The following is a 21,936-nucleotide window of genomic DNA, read 5'->3' on the forward strand; positions in this document are numbered from 1 at the left end:
AGGGCGAAGACTTGAAGCCCGAGGAGCGACGACTGCGGCCCCGCGAGCGGTCCCGGGAACGGTCCCTGGACTCGGAGCGAGTGCCGGGCCTCCAGCAGCTTCCTGCGCCGCTCCCTTAAGTCCATAGCCCGACAGTCCCGACAGGCCCGGGAGTCGTGGTCGGTCTCCAGGCAGTTGAGGCAAACATCATGGGGGTCCGCCACCGACATATTGCGACAGCAGGCCCCACAGGACTTAAAGCCAGGCATCCCTAAGTGCACCAGGAGAAAAAAAGGGAGACAAAAGTCTCAAAAGTGTAGTCAAAAAGTGACTAATGGTACGTGCTCTATCCGGATCTGCGCTTGCTGGCGCAGAAAAAGAAAGAACTGACGTCAGCGCGCAGGGGTGACGCCTAAGTAGTCTCCGTGACGTCATCTCAGCACTTACGATACCAGCGATGGACGCGGAGCGGCAGGACGCCACCTACTGACGCGCAGGGGTACTGCTAGCAAAACTTTCCGGATCCAGTCTGATGCCTGGGGATATTCTAAGGTAAGGAATTGATCACTAACGTGTCTCTTTCAGATCTATGACATTGGTCATTCGCGCAATAAGGTCTAATCCACACACTCGGGGTCTGTTCAGCAAGGGAAAGACATTACCATCAAGATACTGCTTCTTGATATGGAATAGATGCAATAAGTTTATGCCCTATTCCCAGCTGTCTAGAGAGAGATTTTCAAGGGAAATGTAGCTAGAAAAGAGTAAACCAAATAATCTCTTCCCAAATTCCCAGTTACTAAAGTAAAACCTTTACCTTAAATGAGCATCAGAAACCTTTCACACCTAAAGGGTCCTTTGACTTCCTCCTGAATTTCTGATATTCTGAGGTTTATGCAATGACTATGTTTATATAAATGTGTTATGTTAAGGGCCACAATCTCAACACTCTACAGAAGCTTTTGATGTTTCCAGTCGAGTCCCCTAAATTATTGCCTGGACTATTACACCGGATTCAATGCCGTCTACCCTATAGTTTTGAAAGTGATGATTCCTTTAACTATGCAGTATGCGTTTCTGCTCATGCTGGCAGCCTCAAAGAAGCTAATTTGGTGTAAAGCTTTGATTACCATTTTGAGTTGATCCAGTGTGCAGTGATGGAGTTGTGAAAGCCAGGACAATGAATGAGAAAGGTATGTGTGTTGATACTACTGGGACAGCCATCTTCTTGGATAAAGGACACAAGGATCACTACTGCCACCTCATTAGGTGGAATCCCTGCTCCAATCTGCTTCCAGTTCCAATGCCAGATTTCCTGATGGTTTGGTGATTTAATCAGGTAGATTGAGGCTGGTTTGTCTGGTAGGATAGTAATCCCTTCCCCACTTTAATGCTAAAGAATGTCAAAATATATACTTTGTGTAGCTAAACTGTGAGCAGGCAGGAAAGTTTGGGGAGTTTTATCAATTCTGTGCCACACGGTGGCAGAATATAAAAATAATCATGCACACATGGGCAGAACCCAAAAATAATATAATGGAAAGAAAAGTTCAGAAAACTCCAGCTATATAGATAAAGGCTGTCTGATTAGTATTCCATAGACAAGACTCTGATATCAACAATAATTGCGTAGTGGATATGAGGAAGAGAAACAGTTTGATGATGTGCTGATTAAAACCAGTGTGGGAAGATATACAATATATGAACAGGGAGCATGGAGAGCTCGTCTTCTGTTGACTCAAGGTAAAATACAAATACCCATGTCGATGGGATCATGGTGATTAACAAAAAGGATGCACTTCTCAAGAAAACATAATATTGATGAGTTACTGTTCATGAATATTTGAAATTAACGGATTATAACGTGAGTAAGTAGACATCTCCTCTGTTGATAGGTAACAATTGATAGTATGCATTGGCTGTTATGCAATTGTGATACAGAATTTGCTACAGAAAACTTGTAAATAGATTTTAAGCACCTAGATTCTGTGGTTTTTTTTTTGGGACAATCCGGAAATATTATTTACTCTAGTACCATTAACATCTATTGCTCAGCCTTTAAATGTAAACTTTATAACAAAAAAAAACCCTTATAAAATCTCCAGTTAAAAGACTCAAACAGGTGACTGGTGTCAAGTTTTGTGAACTTACAGTTTGCTTTCGCATAGAGTGAGTTTATCCTTCATAAGCTGGATTTCTGAATCTTTTTCATGGGAGCTCAAATGACTCTGAAACTCTCTCTCTCGGTTAGTAGCTAGCAAAGTTTCCAGATTTTTAATGGTCAGTCGTTCACTGGACAGTTGCTTCTTCAAGAGATCTGCTTCAGACCGTACATCTTCTAGTTCGTTCAAAACCTTAACAAGACAGAATTGCGTAGTCAGAACCTTAAGCAAACAACATCAGGGAACACAGGGTATAGGAGTTTGGGGAGAGTATGATGAAACGTGAACAGGGATTGATTATCAGTTGAACTGATCCAGAGACTAGTTTGTGCAGCTGACTGAGAACTCGTTTAGTACATACCAGAGCAGAATGAGAAAAATTTAAATAAATTCGTCAATACGGCTGAGATCTTGTACTACATATGGTTCCAGTGACAAGGGTCCATTAAAAGGCTATAGACTGAAAATAACTGTTAGCAATGCAGTAGCTGATTAGAAGGGAAAGGGAGAAAACCAGGATAGAAAACACTAAATCACATCAGTAAAATCCCAGGTGCATGCCTGTGCCTCAGAAAAAGTTTTTTTACCAGTATTAGCTTTGAGACCCTTCAGTAACCAACTCATGTGATCACATAGAAATAATGTGGAGGAGCTGGAAAGCATGCCATTGCATGTTTAAAAAAGGTAAGAGCAAAGGGACACATGCATCAAGGTAGGCTTTTGCAATTCCTTAATTGAGATTATTAAGGAATCGCAATTAAGGAATCGCAAAAGTCTATGCATGTAGGAATGTCTAAAAAAAATTGTAATAGCCAAACATTCCTTAATTGCGACTTGCAAATTGTGAGTCGCAATTAAGGAATGCCTTCCCATTCATTCCTATGGGCCTAAAGGCCCATAGGAATGTATGGGAATTGCATGCACAATTTGCGAGTACCCGATAGGTATTCACAAATTGCGCATGCAATTTCAAGGGTGCCTGGTTGCCAAATGGACACCATGTTATGCACACACATGCCCAAAGGGCAAGTGTGTGTGTAACCTGGAACTTTGAAAAATGCACTTTAGTGCATTTTTCAAAGTTCTGCTAATTACCACTAGGTATAATTTTTCGTTAATTAGTGGCCCCTAATAGCGAAATCGCTATTTTAAATGGTATCTTGCATTGCATTCAAGGCATCGCAATTTGCGATTCCTTAAATGCAATCGCAATTTGCGTTTGCGACCGCTTCTTAGTTTGATGCATGTGGGGGTTAGATTACACAAGCTCCTCATAGCCAAATGGATAGAAAGGAAAATGTATTTACTGGTAATCAGTTGTCCGTCATGGGTATTCTTGCTGAATCCAAAAACATCAGTTTATCTCAGCATATTTGTAGGATCCATCTTCTTTAAGCATTTTTACACAAACAAAAAAACTTTTCCAGAGGCAACGTTTCCAATTAGCTAAACTAACACTAAAGTATCGTTAGCTGCAAACACCACTTTATGAGGCCTTATTTAAAACCCCAAAAGTAAGGGGAAAACGTAGCCTCTAAATAGGCTGAATACACAATTTAAGCAATTTTAAAGCTGTTAGCCTACCCAAAATGAAGTGCCAAGTCAGTTCGTTTTTCTGGCTTACCTAAGAAGGATCCCCAAACACTTCTATTTTTTTTCCAAACAGACATTAGATAGAATATTCTCATTCCCTCTAAGCCATGGCAGAGGGCAATTACGAGGGAGGAAGATTGTTTACCAAGGTTCCAATCGACATTTGTGATGACAAAATGTAGCAAGTGACTTGCCCGACTAAGGGGCCGATTATGATAGCGGTTTTCCCGCATCCTCCGGGCCGGCCGAAGCCACCGCCAGCCCGGAGGATGCGGGAAAACCGCTGCGGGGCCTCAAAAGACTCACCGCCATATTAGGATGGCGGTGGGCCTTGAAATCCGTCCGCAGCTTTTCCGCCGCAGTCGCCTTCCGACCGCGGCGGAAAAGCTCTGACATGGCTGGCGGTGTCTATCAGACACCGCCAGCCATATTAGGATGGAGGAAATCATATGCTTTTCCACGGCGGCTTTTCCGCCGTGGAAAAGCATACGGAAATTCACTTCGGGGGCCCGTTGCGGGCCCCCTTGGTGAAGGGGTGTGGGGGGTGCACATGGGGGGTACCTATGGTACCCCCCTGCATTTGCGTGCACAAAGCAGCAGGCACCGCGTGGTGCCTGCCGCTTTGTGCACGCAAATGCAATGCATGCATCTTTAACATTGTGGCGGGTGCAGCTTCAAGCTGCACCCGCCGCAATGTTAAAGATAGAGGATGTGACCACCACCCTGGCGGTCACATCCTAATCTGCACGGAGGGAACGCCGCAGCCCATGCGGACGTTCCCTCCTCCTCTGGGGTCGCGGATGGACTCAAGTTCGTCCGCGATCCTAATCGACCCCTTAGTGAGTAAATTCTTCTGTCTCGGCTTCATTGTACACTGATGTTTATCTAAGGGCTCCACCAAATTACATTGGGATTTGAGGTCTGCACAATGCCTCATTAGCTCGTTTCCAGTTCTAAGACTACTCAATTTCAGCAATTCCATGTATACCGTGAGACTTACTTAACATGGCATGTGGGGACCTCTTCTGGCAACAAGCTTTACAAGATTCATTATAGAAGATCTAGTCGCTCCCTGAATTCTACGTTGCAGCTTGCCACATAAGTGTATTTTTGTACCACAATATTTATTGGCACCTTTATTAAGGGTTTTTAGAGGAGTAATTTGCAAATTTGATTCCATCTTTGGTAGCTCCAGCCATGGTACCCTTACGGACCAAACGTAGAGCAAGACAAAACAAAGTCCCTCATTTGAAATATCTTCTAAACTTGGTGGTATTAACCAGAAAAGGTAATTCAGTTACTGATGTTTATTGCCACCATATACTTGTTTTTACCACCAACATTTAGCTGGGTGTAACTATTGCTTGAATAACTGCATGAAGTGCTGTGTGCTGCGGTAATATATCACACATTAGAACATTGGAATGTTGGGAGCTCCATTGAAAACAACGGAGTTCTCCAGGCTTCTAATGGTTGGTAGAAGCCCATAGCTCCAACATTCCAGTGTTTGACTTTGTTCACAGCTCTTGCTGTGAACAAAGGCCTCTCGGAGCCTGAGGAGATTTAAAATGCCTCGGGCTCCTAGAGGAGTTTGTTTTTTTACTAATTAGAGCATTCTGCCCTCTAGGGACGGAATGTTCTAATAGCCTTAGAGCCCTCCATAGCAGACTCTACCTGCCAATAAAGGCTCGCTCCATTGTTAAAGGCCCGAGCCAGACTGGGCCTTTTTAATGGCTGGTAGAAACTTCTACAGCGGGCTCTAAGGCTATATTCAAATCTGGGGAGCCATACAAGTGAGTTAACCTACTCAACACCCATTTTTAGCATCATATCAGCTTTTTAAATGAGGTGCTCAGTGTGATGCTTCATATCCCATCAGCAGCATCGCTTACAGCTTTACCAGTTGTATGCCTTTTGTGTTTTTTTCTTTTGAAAAAATTTACTTAATCAAAAAGGAAAGACGACAAACATTCTAGAATGTGATGTTGGATATTGTTATCACAGGAAAGAGTGTCACATCCCTGTTTTGGATTCTTAAAAAAAGACAGAACCAAAACAGGTGTCAGCCTTGGAGGAATATTGCTTAACAAATTAAGCTTTAAAGAACATTGGTTGGGTATATGGAGCTATAGGATTAGAAGGAATATGAGTAATAAATAAGGATGTTATAACGTATTGGCGTTTGAATCCTGCCTGTAAGACGTTACTTTGAGGTCCCAGTGCAGTCAGTGGTTACTGGGCTCCCACTTTATCTGATTTCTTGGGAGTGCATTAATGTTGTACCTACCCTGATTGCTCAAGAATTTCACTTTCGATCTTGACTCCCTCAAGGTTTATGAGGTCAAGCCATCCAAGGTTTACTCAAGGAGGTGTTGTGAGATTAAATACTCCGTACACAGTATGACAGGCAATGAACATCCAGTTCAATTGTAATTCAGGATTGCTGCTAAATACTGATTTGGTATTTGGAAGGGCCATTTTTAGGGTGCCTCTTCCACATACCAAATTTTGTGCCCAAATTCCACTCACAAAACATTAATCTTTTACCACCTCCTCAAAGGAGGTGGTAAGCCATTCGCAAACAGGAAGGTATTCCCAAGGGACCCCTTTCCCTTTGTGAATATTGACAAAAACTTTTTTTTAAAGAGTAGGGAGTGGTCCAGTGGACTACTGCCTGCTTTTCCAAGGATGTGTCCCTCTTACATTTTGGAAGGTTTAGGGGTGTTAAATACGTCCTGTGAAAAAAGACAGAATTGGACTAACCGGTATCTAGCATTGCAGGAAACGTTTTAGGAAGTTTGCAAGCCGTGTTACAATCCCAGTATGCAATATGGTTAACAAAGTATACGAATATTGCAGTAAAAGAACCATGCACCCATGCAATACATTGACACAGTACAGGTGAAAGACCATCTTTAAGAAAGATGCTCTGCCGTTCATTCACAAAGAAAGCGTATTCCAGAATTCAAATAACTTTTTTTAATCCTTTAACAACCCTACCCATTTCAAGGCTGTATTGTGCAAATACGTTCTGGGAGACCATCATTCCCAGATACCAAAAATTATCAGTATCCCATCATAATTCTGTGTCCGAGTATTCCGTTGTGCCCACCGATGCAGGGTCCGCCAAAGGAAACAAACTAAACTTACCAAGGTAGCGCACAGCTGCAATTCCTGCCCATAGATTTCCAGCTCTGTTAAGAGGATTTGTACAGAGGTTATTGGATCTCTTAGATAAAGCAACGTATCATCTGTGTACATGGAGACAACAGGCGTGGTATTGCCCTATGTGCTACCCCAAGGGGAGGGCCAGAATCTCAATCGACATGCAAGTGGTTCTGCCTCCAACACCCGCAGCAATGCCAAGCAGTCAGAGATCTCTTTCCTGGAATTTAATCGCACTGTAAATAGCGTTACAAGCTTGCAGTACAAAGGACTACACCCCAAGTGGTCCAGAACCAACCAAACATATTCCTCCCACCCTACTGAATCAAAGACCCTCTCTAGACCCATCACTGCCAGTACCCAGTTCCCTTGTGTTTTCAATACTATGAATAATATGTGCAGCATATCATAGGCTATATAATGTGATCCAGCCTGGCCACACCCACACTGATTGTCATGAATCAAGGCGCCGATCACTTAACTTTTAACAGTCGCAAAGCCGATATTTTGCTTAAGACCTTTACATTGGCATTGATTATTGAGATTGGATAGTAAAATCCAAAGTCTGCTGGATCTCTGCCCGGTTTCTGAATCAGACTAACAATCGCCTCACTCATTTTAAGGTTGCAACCTGAAAAAGTATGAATCTACAGATTTTAGCTTTTTTCTTTAATGATACTGCTGATCAATGAAAAGGTTTCACCACTACTAACAAATATAATTAGTTTTACAATAACGATCACGTCCGTCAGTCAAGTTTACATTACCAGAAGTAATTTCTTGTACATGAAAAACGAAATCACTATCACATCAAGTCTCCTCTGTAAGCAAGAAAATACCATCAGCAAAATGGCTCCAAGAAATGGACTGAATCTTCATTGTACTATCAGCTTTAAATGTATTTTGGAAATGCATCCTTCCTCTTTCAAATCGGAGATGCTTTTTGGGTAAAATCCCCCAACAAATGATTTTTTATTAAAAAACAAATAAACCACCCAAACCTGGTTGGTTGTTTTGCCTCAAAATACAAGTTTTGATTTTCAGCACATGCCCATTTAGTCAGCAAACATCGACTTTGCAAAATCCATCAATTATTCACTTGTACCACTACCTCATATGTCATTCAATACCATCACATGACAGAGATAGCCCCCAGAATACCAAGCATGCCCTCTATTATGCAAGAACCACCACTGAGGGAAGGCAGCACATGATTACAACAAACATTCCAACAATATCTCGAGAATAGCCATCAGTATACCAGGGGGAAGGGACAATACTGTCAGGACTACCATGTTTAAGCAATAGATGGCCACAATATGTCGATGATGGCCAATCATTATGCCAGGGGTGATCACCATTATGAAAGTTTTGCCCATAAATGTGCAATGATGCCCACAATATGCTAAGGATGTCCACAATAATTCCAGCATTAGACACCATAATGCCAAAAAAGCCTACAATGATTCAAGGACAGACATCATTGTATTAGGAGTGGCCACCATTAAGCCATGGGGTCACATGAGTCACAATTTGGCCAGGGATGATAAGAGTATGTTTACATTCAAATATGTGAAGTTCTCCCAGAAACTCCCAGGAGTATGGGTGGTCAAATAAGATTAAACAACAAAGTACTGCCTGAGGGACAGGATAGATTAAAAGTTCTGCTTAAATCACCTAGAGCAGGGATCAGGGCAGAAGCTTAATAGGTCACCTGAGTATCATGATTAGGTTGAAGTCATATCACCATTGGTTTTTAACATATTCCTTGGAGAGATCTCAAAAAGAAGCATTTTTTACTTCACCAATAGGTATTTTTAATTTTCACATTTGATCACACCACACTCTGCTAGCCCCACCCACACTTGATAGCTCGCACGGGTTAAAAGAATGAAGAGCTCCTCCCCGAGTGGGAGTTGTAGCCCACACCCTGAACTGTCGGTAAAGGGGTGTGAGGAGGGACCGTATTACGAAGCATGCCACCATACGATGGGTGAGGGTTGTCGTCCTTAAAATAAAATATTTTTTTCAGGATTAGGAGACTCGTGTTTGGGTTTGGTGAATGTAATGGAGTACTAATTTGTTTCCCCTCAGACTGGATGCATTAATGTTCTGTTTCTATGAGTTATTGGGAGCAATGCATCGAGGTCTTTAAACACTCCTGTAAGACCCTTTTTGTATGTGCATCAAAGGCTTTTGTTTTACCGAAGGTCCAATTACAGCTGTGAACAAGACCAGAACTGAGACAACAGACTTCGCCCAGACAGCGCACTTCACGGAAACTGCCTAGAGATGGAAGCAAGACAGACCTCTCTCTTCTTGTTCCAGCCCCTTTTCCCCATTCTATATCGAGAAGCCCTGGTTCAAATCAGGTGGTCTCATATAGTGTGGAGGTGTCATGGGATTCCATCACTCCTGCTACACCATTCAAGAAATTAGGATAGTGTTTTCAGGAGACCTGACAGCTGGTCTTTTTATAAAAAAAACCCTGGTGTAGCTGCTGGAGGGCGGGAGGACTCTGACTTACTGAACATTCAAAGGAGCAAGGTACTGAGATATCTGAGGTGTCGCAACCAAAGCAGTTGAGCGCGGCTATTTATGTTGACACTGCAGCTCTCTGTGAGCCAACAACATGCACCATGCTTCCACTAGTTCTGAAGATCACTAGTGACTCAGTAAACTAGAGGTTGCACTCCAGGAGGCATGCAGCACTACACCGTTTGGGAATTCAAATTCCCAACTCGGCTTTTCCAGAAAGAAGTTTCAGTTATAGAGGGTAGGCTACATGTTTGACAAAGGGCAGATAACTCAGCTTGAACAGAAGAGGGGCTTCATTTGGGAGGAGAAATGAAAGATTCCACTTTATGCAGGGGTGAAACTAGACACTGTAGCCAAGGATACAAGAGTAGACGATCAGAGAGCTGACAACTTTTGAAAATCTAATGGAGTGGTGCTGGAGGATAGACACCTAGGGGTCTATTACGATGGCGGGCAGACAAAGTCAGCCCGCCATCATAACGGCAAATGGGACCGTCCGCTATATGTGCGGCAGTCTCGCAAATCCAACCACACTGGCGGGCGCATCCCACATTTTTCACATTGCGGCGGCGCCGCAATGTGAAAAATGCATGTTGTGCATTTGCATGCACAATGTGGCAGGCACTGCGCGGTGCCTACCACCTTGTGCATGCAAATGCAGGCCCCATGTGCCCATCCCACCACCCCAACATCCTGGGGGCCCGCAACGGGCCCCCCAACTGCAAACACCACATGCCTTTCAGTGGCGGCGTTGGGCTGCTTCCCGAATGCATAGTAATATGGGTGGCGGTGTCTTGTAGACACTGCCACCATATTCCGCCCGGTCGATGAGTCGACCGGGCGGAAAAGCGGCGGGCGGTCTTCCAGTCCGCCTCGGAACATCCCGCCGTCATAATATCGCAGGGGGTAAATTGCATGCGACGGAGGAAAATGTCGGGCGGATCACCACTGCCATAACGGGCGGTGGCGATCCGCCCAACATAATAATAAACCCCTATATGTCTAAAATCTACAAACTAGAAATAGCATCAGAAATGCTAGTGAGGAGCATTCCAGGATGCATGAGTGAATGAATTGGGAGAGCACATTGATGGAGCTCGGTGGGGAGACGTGTTGTGAAATGTGCCCAAAAGGACAACATCAGCATATGGGGTTGAAACTAGCTTAAATATATGATGTAGGTGACACCATATGTCTAAACGATCACATGCAATGCAGGAGAGGGTTAGCAGAGAGGTCCATGTCATAAATTACTGGTCTGGGATGTTAACTGATGTTAAGAAGGCTACAAAGAATAAAGTCTCCAGAAATACTCTTGCAATCTTATAGGGATGATGCCAGATATCGAATGGGGTAAATGGAGGGACAGCAGAAAGTGTTCAGCTTATTTTTCTAGAGGTGAAACAAGTAATATTGGGCAAATAGGATGTAGCTGCGATGCCCACCCTACCGGTTTGAAACCACAGTATTATATGCTGTGGATGGAGACAATATTGTTTGCTTAAGGCTGTAATCTCGTTATTCTTAATATCTGGTGGCCCGGTCCATTTACAGGGGTCTGACGTGTCAATAAAAAAATACAACCCCTACTAATCTTGCCAGAAGAGGACCTTTGAGACATTGGACCCTGTTAAGATCAGGAATTGAGACCTATGTGAGATATGGAGCTATAAAACTGTGACAAAAACAAAATGCAAGATATAATATGACGAAAGTCTGTAGTTTGCGACCTGAAAATAGAAACGCAGTAGTGGTGGCTAGGACAAAAGATGAAAGTGGTTGCATACTTTGTATTGATTAACATAACTTCTTTTCTTACCCTTTCATGTTCAATGTTTTTAGAAGTCAGCTGCCGTGAAAAAAGTTCTTTGGTGGAGTCCAGTTTGACACAAAGTTCCCTCACAGAGGTCAGATCTGATAATATTGAAGCCTTGTGACTTTGTTCGCTTTTGAGCTCCTCCTCCAATTTTGACATAGTTTTGGCCATTGCTGAGATCTGTGATTCATATGCTTGATGAGCATTAATATGCTATAAAAAAGAAAAAGCACAGTCAAAACTTCAGAGATGTGTGCAGTATACTTAATTTGCAGGTCATAAGACATACAAAACATGAAAAAATCACCAATATCACATGTTGCAGTCTGTACAGTCTGGTCTCGCTACTCTAATGTACCATCCCAATACTCTCTATCGAAGGCCATGGGTAAAAAAGATGTAGGTAACTGCCCAGAGTTAGCTGCTGGAACCGCACTTTTTAAAAATACAGTTTTAGCAGTACTTTCTGAATAAGAGGTATATTAGTGGTTAAAGTGTCACTAGAGAAACCAGGAAACCTGGGTTCTAGTCCCAGTTTACCCACGTTAACAAACCGAGGGAACTTAGACAATTTGCTATTTTTCTGAATGGAAATTCTAGTGCATCAGTACTGTCAACATTCTGTCAATTAACATGCTATACACAATATAGATGAGTAGCTATCAATAACAGGTTGTTTTGCACCAGTTTTGCTCCAGTTGGCTCCAAGTGCTTTCAAACAGATAAATGCAAAATTCAAGTTGTCTATAAAGTCACTTGGAACCCCAAGGTCGAAAAAGCCACATTATTAACAACTACCAAGTTACAATTTTATTTTGTGCATGTCCATCAAAATCCTCTTCCAGCAGCACAGCTCGGATCAGAAGTCATGAGTTAAGGTCCCATTCTGGCATCACATACACTTTGGGAGATACCGTGTGTTAACCCTAACAGAAACTGCATCACAGTTGATCCGGCAAAGGCAAAATAGCCTGACAAAAATGTTAAATAGAGGCCACTGCAAGTCTTTGCTGAGCAGAAGACAAAACAAACAATAAAAACATCTGACAGTTTGGTGTGTAAGGTGTCTCAAGTGACACATCGAACACAGTCAACTTAAGTCGCTCAATCTTCACGCGGAGATATAGATTGCACAGGTTCGGGTCCAGAATACTGCCCTGCTGCAGCAACCGAAGATCTTCCCAAAGAGGTAGTCTGATAGGAAGACAGGTACTCAAACCTGGAAGTTCAGGATACGACACTCTCCTCGTCCAATCCAAAGTCACTAGGAGTACTTGGGTCTGGTTGTTACTTCTACAGACCTCTGGGCAGAAGAGACAGAGGCGAAAAGACGTACAAAAATCCTGTGCTCCACTGTAGCCTGAATTTGTGTCCTAGAAAGAGCTTTCTTGGAAATGCCAATGAGAAGTTTTGACATTGTACGAACTTGACGGTGGCAATAAGATCCAGCCATAATTCTCCCCACTGCTGTAAGATGCCCAGCGCCACCTTGGAGTGCAATACCCATTCATGATCTACCAGGCGCAGCTGGCTGAGATTGTCTGTCCTGGCTTTTAACCTCTTCCATGCTGGTGACGGAACCGCTCCGTCACCAGCCTCGGTCGCGCTGTGCTGGTGACGGAGTGGTTCCGTCACGGCCCACTTGGCGCGCCTGCGCGACGCTGATTTTGCGCCTGCGTGGCGCGTTCTATTGAGCGGGCGGGGCCGTGACGGAACCGCTCCGTCACGGCCACAGCACGCCCGAGGCTCATGCCGGAGCGGTTCCGTCACAAGCATGGGAGCGCCGCCCCCCGCCCCCTAGCGCTGCGGTAGAGTTGCCGCCGCAGCGAAGGTGTTAAAGATCCTGCCAGGTTGTTTACAATCAGGCAGATGACCTGATGCTCCAGCCAACTCTAGAGGTGCTAAAGTACACAAACAAGTGATGGATGGAATGCTTGAATTTATTTCAGCCACTCTTAATTAATCGGGCTGCATCCCAGTCCATCAATATTTTGCATACCATACCACCTGTTTGGACTCCGCCATATGTTTCACCCTAGTTAGGGCTCACCAGCCAGGTAAAGCTTGGTTCCAGTGGTACAGTTTGCACAGGACCCACGTCTGAACATACCTGTCCCACTTAGGGTGTCGCACTGAAGCGTACAAAAAAGTGATGAATGGAATGCTCGAATTATTCTCAGCCACTGGTAAGTACTCAGGACTAAAGCAATAGGTCACCGATGAGACCTAATTAGGTCTCATCAGTCTGTGTGAAACTGCAGAATAGCTACATAAAAATAAGCGTCCTAAGGGTCCAAAGCTATGGCCCAGTCTCCAGAATCTAAGACAGACACCCTGGGCCAGCACTGGCACTTTGAATCTGTCCTTCTGCAGGAGGGAATTCAGAGGGCGAAGATCTTATATAGGACAGAGGCCTCCAACTTCCACAAGAGAATATAGCAGGAGTAATAACCTGTTCCTATGTCTGCGTCCCCTCAAGAGCCCCTTGGAAAGTAGAGCTTACACCACTTGCAGCAAGATGGAAAGGAGCTCTTCAGAGTAGCTCTAATGTGGGAGAAAGCTGTGGTTGGTTAGAAAGCAACAGAAGGACATTCCTGAAGACCCATCCGTCGGATATGATGGATTGCCATCCTCGGAGAGTGTTGGATCCTGCCTCCCACAGGATGGGTATGTGATGCTAAGGGCAAACTAAAGTGGATTGGATGGATGGATGGATGGGTTTTTATATAGCGCAATATCACCGCCAGGTCTCAAAGCGCTTTGCATTGGGAACCCGTCCTGGTTTTTCCCTGTGAGATAGCCCCTACTGGGTATCCCCAAGGTGAAAGCCAGGCATCCCGCCGCAGGGGGCCGTAGTGGAGATTAAGCAAGCTATTGCCCAGAGTTGCAGAGTGTGAACCTGTGATTCGAGTAGGCACCGAAGCGAGAATTACCGAGTCCGTGGACATTTTGGGCTCAAGACCCTGCCGCGTCGGGAATTGAACCCTGGTCCCGGGTCTGATCTCAGCATCCGGATCTGCCTCCTCTAACCAGTGAGCCACACTTCTCCATGGGCAGCTGTAACTGCAAGGGAAGGGGACTTGGAAGATTGATGCCCTTATCATCTGTGTGGTGCCTGTATGAACTCATTCCATGGCCATGAAAGGACAGGGATCGCTGCTGTGTTGGCGGAGGAACCTGGCGCTGCTAGTACACCAATTATTTAAGTGCCCTAGAAAGGCTGAAATTGATGGTGGAATCTAAATGGTAAAGTGCAGTGGCTTGTTTCTTCTTAAACCTTCAGCTTTTTTTGCCAAATAAGCAGAATTCGTCAAAATACATAAATAGGGTATCCATATTTTGGTTTAAGCTGAGAAATACTGATAGGAGCCCGCTGTTTAAAACTTTTCCAATTCCATTTATTCTGATATGCCATATTTTGCCACATGATGGAGTCAAAGCACGGTTAGTGCAGGCAGAAACTGAAACCCTAAACTTGTGAATCTTCTAGCAGTATGTTAATAACTAAATGCATGTTATTATTTTAAGCAATTTTAAATTAAAAAAAATTAGGCCCTTTCTTTCAAGATAAGAATTTCCCTGGCTGCCTGGTTTATAATTGAATATGTCCGCTCACTTCACTTCGAGATGGAGTTTCCGAAATACATGAATACATTTGTCCTTAAGAACAAATACATTTTCAGGACAGCATACCTGCAGAGAGTACTTTGCCCCAGGGCAGTCAGCCTGCCATGCAATGAGCCTCAAAAGATAAGCCACTTGGCTACAGTGTGGGGTAAAATTGAGGTGAATCACGACCAGCAGGAGCTTGGGTTAGGGGAGTGTCCAAGAAACAGCAACATGTGGATACGTGCCTCAGTCTGTGACCATGCCTGACAACAGGACCTTGAGGGGCACATCTTGGCCAAAAGATAAATCCTCTGCAGTCAACATGTCTCCAGAAATGTTTTATGTGCGCAGTGCCAACGAAACAGTCTCTGGAATCGCAAGAAGTGAGCCTTCATGTTCATGTAAAGTCCTAGTGGTGAGGCTGTGAACTGGTGTGAGGGTGGCTATATCTCTTTTAGTTCAGTTGTCAGGAAGCGACCAAGGTGACTCCATTATAAATCTTATGGGGTCCATGGTGTAAAGAGCACATTTATAATGTGCAGTGCAATGAATCGCTTTTGTTTTCTGGAGTTGGTCATTTTTCACACACCTGCAGTTTTTGCAAGGCAAGGGAAAGCGCAGTACATTTATGTTTTTGTTTGCCTGAAATCAAACGAGCTTTGATTCCAGGTGCAACTAGAACCCTTCCCTTTATGTGTGCTTTTTTCTGGGGCGAGGTTGGCCAAAGGGGTGCATAGACAGAATATCGAGTTCTGAATATCGAAGTGCCAGAATATCGAGTTGTTAATATCGAAGTGCCAGAATATCGACTGAAAATATATCGTTGACCAGAATATCGACTTGAAGGTAAGAAATATCGTTTTCTGTAATATCGAAGTGAGTAATATCATTTATAAAAATATCGTTGTTAATAATATCGATATTTATGTTAGTGCTCTGTCTTTTTGTACGTATGTTAAAAGTATGTGATCTAATTTTTTGTAGAAGTATAGTTGTTTTTTTAATGTATGTGTGACATTTTTAGAAGTGATTAATTTTATGTTAATGACATTTTGTGTATTTTAGTTCTGCAGCGGGTTGTGGGTTTATAGGGAAATCTGTTGGGAAGTAATTTAATTTTAATAAAGTAATTAATCATTTTTATTAATTAGTATTTAATATTACTTTTTTATGATTAACTGTTTATTAAAATGTATTAATTAATTAATTGATAATTATGTTAATTGTGTTTTTTTAAGAGCTGGTTGTGGGTTTTTAGGGGAATAGGGTGGAAAGTAATTTAATTTGAATAAAGTAATACTTTTTATTTATAATTATTTTTTTGTTCATTAATTATTAAATGGTTATCAACATTAATTAATTAATTTATAATTATGTTAATTGTGTTTTTGTTAGGAGCTGGCTGTGGGTATATAGGGGAATAGGGTGGGAAGTAATTTAATTTGAATAAAGTAATTCATCATTTTTATTTAATACTATTTCATATTTCGATTTTAGTGTTTGTGGTAATTCATTTATTATTAATTAAATATTAACTGTTAATTATAATTAATTGGTAAATATGTTAATTATGTCAATTTTGTAGGAGTTGTGTGTGCATTTAGAGGGGAATGTGGTGTGAAGTAATTTATTTAAAAATCATTAATAATTACTTTTTTGATTATAATATAACTATATTAAATATAGTTATTTGTTTGTAAAACGTTTTCTAAAACTTTTATGAATGAATGTCTGTAGTTAATGTTTAGTACTTTTTAAAATTAAAATATTTTTCAAGCTTTTGTAATTTTTTTATATTTTTATATGTTTTAAATGTTTGTTTTATTAACAATTTTTGTATTGTATTTGGTGTTTAAAAAAATATATTTTAATTTTTGGAAAATAATAATTTTAACTCTCTGCTATCCAACACTTTCCCTAATGTTGCATTCTCTGGAGTGGGAATAGTAATTTTTTGTCCTCCGCTATCCAACACTTTCCGTATTGTAGCACTCACTGGAGTGGGAATAGTAATTTTTACTCCTACGCTATCCAACACTTTCCCTACTGTTGCACTCACTGGAGTGGGAATAGTAATTTTTACCCCTACGCAATCCAACACTTTACCTACTGTTGCACTCTCTGGAGTGGGAATAGTAATTTTTACCCCTCTGGTATCCAACACTTTCCCTACTGTTGCACTCACTGGAGTGGGAAGAGTAATTTTTACCTACCCGCTATCCAACACTTTCCCTACTGTTGCACTCTCTGGAGTGGGAAGAGTAATTTTTACCCTTCGCTATCCAACACTTCCCCTACTGTTGCACTTACTGGAGTGGAAATAGGAATTTTTTACTCTTCGCTATCCACCTACTGTTGTACTCACTGGGGTGGGAATAGCAATTTTTCCCCCTACGATATCCAACACTTTCCCTACTGTTGCACTCTCTGGAGTGGGAATAGTAATTTTTACCCATACGCTATCCAACACTTTCCCTACTGTTGCAGTATAGTCAATTTTTACCCTTATGCAATTCAATAATTTTCCAGTTTTTGCACACAATGACGTGCAAAATGTAAGTTTAAAAATGTATAAATATTTGGTATTTTATATTATAACATAATGTTTTTATTATGATATTTTATGTTGGTGTGTGTATATATATATATATATATATACACATACATATATATATATATATATATATAATAGTTATTTTTTTTATATATTTAGAATATTTTAAGATAAATTAAAGTTATTAGTTTATTAATTATTTTAAAGTAAATATACATTTATATATAAAATGTTATATATGTACGTTTACATTTTATATTTAAATTTGTTTATTATATTTTTTAATGCATATTATAAATAAGTAATGTTTTATAATATAATTGTTTTAACTTTTTTATATATAAAAAAAATATTTTGGACATTGATATTTTTTACATCTATATGTTTTTCGATATTTTTGTTACTTACATTTTAAAGATAGCATGTCGATATTTTGACTATCGATATTTTGACATCAATATTTTTGTCTTCGATATTTTGGACTTCAATATTCTGTCAGTGATTATGCCAAAGTACCATAGGCAGGGCTCCCGTCTAAAGGGTCAGAGGCTGTTTATTTTCCTTCACAAGGCAGGCCACCATTAAATGGCCGATCAGTATTCAGACTGTCACCAGGAATGAGGTAGCAGAGGTTAAATGCAGCACAGTGTTGAGCTGTGCTACATTAGAACAACTGATAAGGTGAAGTAACACTACACATCAGTGGCCGCAGAATCATAAGCTAACTAAGCTAAGCCTAACCGTAGAAATGACTTCAGTTTCACATTACAACTGCCCCACGTTCTTCTGTGTTGGTCGCAGTGCTGCAGAGAGCCAGGAACAAGCACTGCAACCGTGATAAGGACATTGGTTCAGCAAACCCTCAGTGAATAATTGTTATCATTCTCATTCTGAGGTGAGCATTTTCCAGGCACAGATTTGCAGAACAAATGTGCAACCAGAGTACAGGAAATGTATTTATTTATTTATTTGTAGGTCTTTTAGAGCGCGAACAAGATCCTTGCAGATATCAGCGCTTTACATTAAGTCAGGCTAATTATACAAATGGATAAATGTAGGTAAGTCACATATACATAACAACTCGTGCAAAGGGAAGCAGTAGGGTACAAAAACAAAAACAAAAACATAACCGTTGAATCAGGCCGCGGTCAGATAAAGTGACTAAAGTGTCTAGATGGACCCTTGTGATAGTAAGGATTACTAGTAAGGGTATAATTGATCTCCGAATTTCTTTAGTCTATGATCAGGTGAATTTTGCCATGAGAATCGCTTTTACTTCCTTTTTGAACGATGCGGTAGAAGCATTCAGTCTGGTTTCTGGGGGAAGTGTATTCCATATCCTGGGCGCCATCCCAGAGAAGGTTTGTTTATATGTTTTCTTCCTGTTGAATCTTTGAGGTTTCAGTAGCAGGTTCTCCGCACTTCTTGAGGATCTTGTCCCACCAGAGATCGTCAACTTCTGGGCGAGGTAGCTGGGTGCCTTGTGATGTATAGCCTTATGCGTCATGCACACTATTTTTAGGTGAATTCTGGCTTCAAGCGGTAGCCAATTCAAGGCTTTTAAGTCTGGGGAAATATGGGAACCTCTTTTCGAACCAGTGATGAGTCTCTCTGCAGCATTTACTGAGGCTCTTAGGGGTGCTGTGGTAGCTTTTGGAAGGCCACACAGAGAGACACTTCCGTACTCCACCCGAGGGATAACTAGCGCTTGTACTGCCAGCTTGAAGTCATTGACTGGCAGGAAGGGTTTCAGCTTCCTCAGTGTGTTTATCTGGAAGTTTTCTCCCTTTGTTGCGTTGCTAATGTGTTTCTGCGTAGTGAGTAGCAATATGAAGACTAGAATATCAGTGCAGACCAAATTCAAATTCACACAGTGTAAGCTAGCTTCAAATCTGAATACCTTTCATAAGTCAAGAAACAGGACTGCTGCCCCGCTGAGCTACAGCAGTGCACTCCAAGAAAAAACTTGACAATTTAGAGGTATTTGTCTTTTACGTTTCCTTATACGACAGTAACTGTAAAGTTTCAGAAAAAGGTCCATACCAATGAATCCCGGGAGATACACCATTCATATCACTGGTATATGTGATAGCAGTTACAGTGTGCTGGTAAATTAACAAATTCTGAAAGAAAGGCATAAATCTACGCTTGCAGTTTTCCACCTTCCTGGAAATCACAAACATTTCGCAGGAATACGCATGGAGCACTGCGCCAGGCGCAGGTTTCTATGTGTATTCCTGGGAAGGTTGTCTGACATTCCCAGCTTGATGTTATTTCTGCTGTGCGGAGTTCTCCATAGAGAAGAACTCCAAAATGGATGTGTAAAATCACCTGGGGAAATGCAAATAAATATTATTCCACCGTAGAGGAAGCCCTTCCTATGCAAATCTGGGAGTGATCAGTTCCCTTTGCCACCCTGAAAGGGTAGGTATGCCACCTGTGGCTGGAAGGAATCTACATTGGTTTTCAGGGTGGAAAAGGGAAGGAAACCAATTTGTGAATGCAAACAGCCATGTTTGTGGGCTTTCACAAACTTTAAAGGCTAACCGCACCTTGAATCCCCCACTTGTCACTCTCCGAGTGACATTTACAGGTGCAGGGGACACAGCATTCGTGACAGAGATCTCAACAAACTTAAGTGAGCATACGCCTGCCACAAATTCCTGGCAGGTGTAAATAAGGTAAATTTCATTTAAACTTTGTTTGGCACCAAATTTCCCTGCATCAATATGGCCCAATATACCCACTAGTTTTAATGGAAATGCTGCTATATAGAGATAAGGTAACCTATTCAAGAATAGGAGAACAATGATTGTGCGGACTTGGGGGACTTTGTAACAATAGAAACCTTTTGTGCCTCCCCACTTTATCCCTGTTTTTGAAACAGCTGATGGAGCCATCACCCCTGGGGAACAGTGCTCTGAGCGTACTGAGCAACACCGAAAAAAGGGCTCTGTTAGAGAAGGCCTTTAGGAAAGGGGCCTCATAGAGAGATAGAGGAGCTCTGGAAGAGAAAAGAGCTGCAAGACAAAAACTGTATTAAAGGCATTGTTTATTTGTAAACAAAGGGAAAATAGTCTCCGGCAAAGTTTTGAGGTGCCAAACTGCATAAACACTCTTATCCGCTGATTTTAAGAATTTGTGAAAACATTGATTAATACCCTCTGTAATTCTACAAAAAACAGGAAACCCTAGGCATAACCATAAGGGAAGCCTACACATTTTCTGAGAAACTCGTGGATCACATCCATGAATGACGACAGAGCCCCATACTAATGTCGACCATTCACCCCTGACAATCTGTAGCACCCATGCGTAAGAAAGTGGATTATTATTTGGGGCGTGGGGTCTCCCACTTCAAGGAATATTAACACTATCTTGTCAGGGTGCACCCCAAAAAGTCACAAAATGAACCTGAGCCCACCCCGTGGTAACTAGGGCAGCTTAACTTAGGGGAAGGTGTAAAGTATTTCTGCAGTACTAACACAGTAATAAAGTCAATACGCCAAACAAGAAAAATCCCAAACTGAACTAGAAATGTAATACACAAAATGACAAAAATCCAATAAAGGGAATCAGTGAGATGAATATTTAAAGTTTTAATTAAAAATAGCACAAAAAAGCACTAAGTGCCAATGATAGTCCATTGAAGCAGTAGACTGGGTCAAAGATTTTATGTTCTGAATTAGCCTTTTTTATGGGGCTCAAAGTCCGCCAGAGTGACAAAGCTGAATCTATATCCGAGGAACAGGCATTGAAATCGGACACCTTTGGCACCATGTCCCCCCTGACGACTATGCAGGTCTTGGACATCCCAAAAAAGGTCCCAGTTGTTCAGGGTTTCTGGAGCTGCTCTTCTGCGTCACTTCTAAGGCCCCCAGAACCACAAGGCCAACACTTAGGAGAGGCCACCAACATGGACCAATTCAGGTCCGACTGATAGTGATCAAAGGGTCACTTCAGTAAAAAAGACATCTTGCAGCTGGTTGAGTCCCGGTAGCCACACAGGAGACTAGCCTGCTCACCCTAGGAGTCCAGTTCTTTGTCCTGGGTGCAAGAGAGAGAATGTCCAGTCCTTCAGGGCTCCTTTAGGTTACAGTAAGCAGGGTACAGTCCCCTTCTGATCTTCCATAAGTACAGAGAGATTTCTGAGGAGGGGGCCATATTTATGGTTTTAACCAGCTAGTCGGTGGAGTGACTTCAGCGTCCTCCTTAACCAATGGGGTAAAAGTTCCTGGGAACATTCTAACTCACTTTTTCAGCAGTTCTTGATATTCCTAATGCAGATAGTCCCAGAGAGCCCCTCACTCCTAAAATCAAAGATGGGGAAACCCTTAATCTCTTGTGCAGAGCTCTTGTGTTCACCCAGAGGTGTGACCAGGGAAATGAGCAATCCCCTTTGCCCCCTCCAAACCAGTTCTAGGGATAGTCTCATTTTTACAGTTGAGGACTGCGTGGAGTGCCTTACTGGGCACCATTGGTGCTCTTTCCTTAGCTGTAACCTCACTGACCTACCTAGA

General features: G+C 42.1%; 1 protein-coding gene across 1 annotated transcript in view; it reads right to left on the bottom strand.

The window, feature by feature from the left end:
• The window catches only part of CEP135 (centrosomal protein 135), a 375,473-nt gene that overhangs the window by 79,342 nt on the left and 274,195 nt on the right, over positions 1-21,936 (bottom strand). The window contains exons 22-23 of the mRNA XM_078678164.1: positions 11,257-11,466; positions 2,131-2,333 (exon numbers count right to left, since the gene is read on the bottom strand). Of these exons, the coding sequence (XP_078534290.1) occupies positions 2,131-2,333; positions 11,257-11,466 (413 nt within the window). The remainder of the gene's footprint in view (positions 1-2,130; positions 2,334-11,256; positions 11,467-21,936) is intronic.

This window comes from Lissotriton helveticus, chromosome 2_2 (assembly GCF_964261635.1).
Source record: "Lissotriton helveticus chromosome 2_2, aLisHel1.1, whole genome shotgun sequence".
NCBI classification, from domain to species: Eukaryota; Metazoa; Chordata; class Amphibia; order Caudata; family Salamandridae; genus Lissotriton; species Lissotriton helveticus.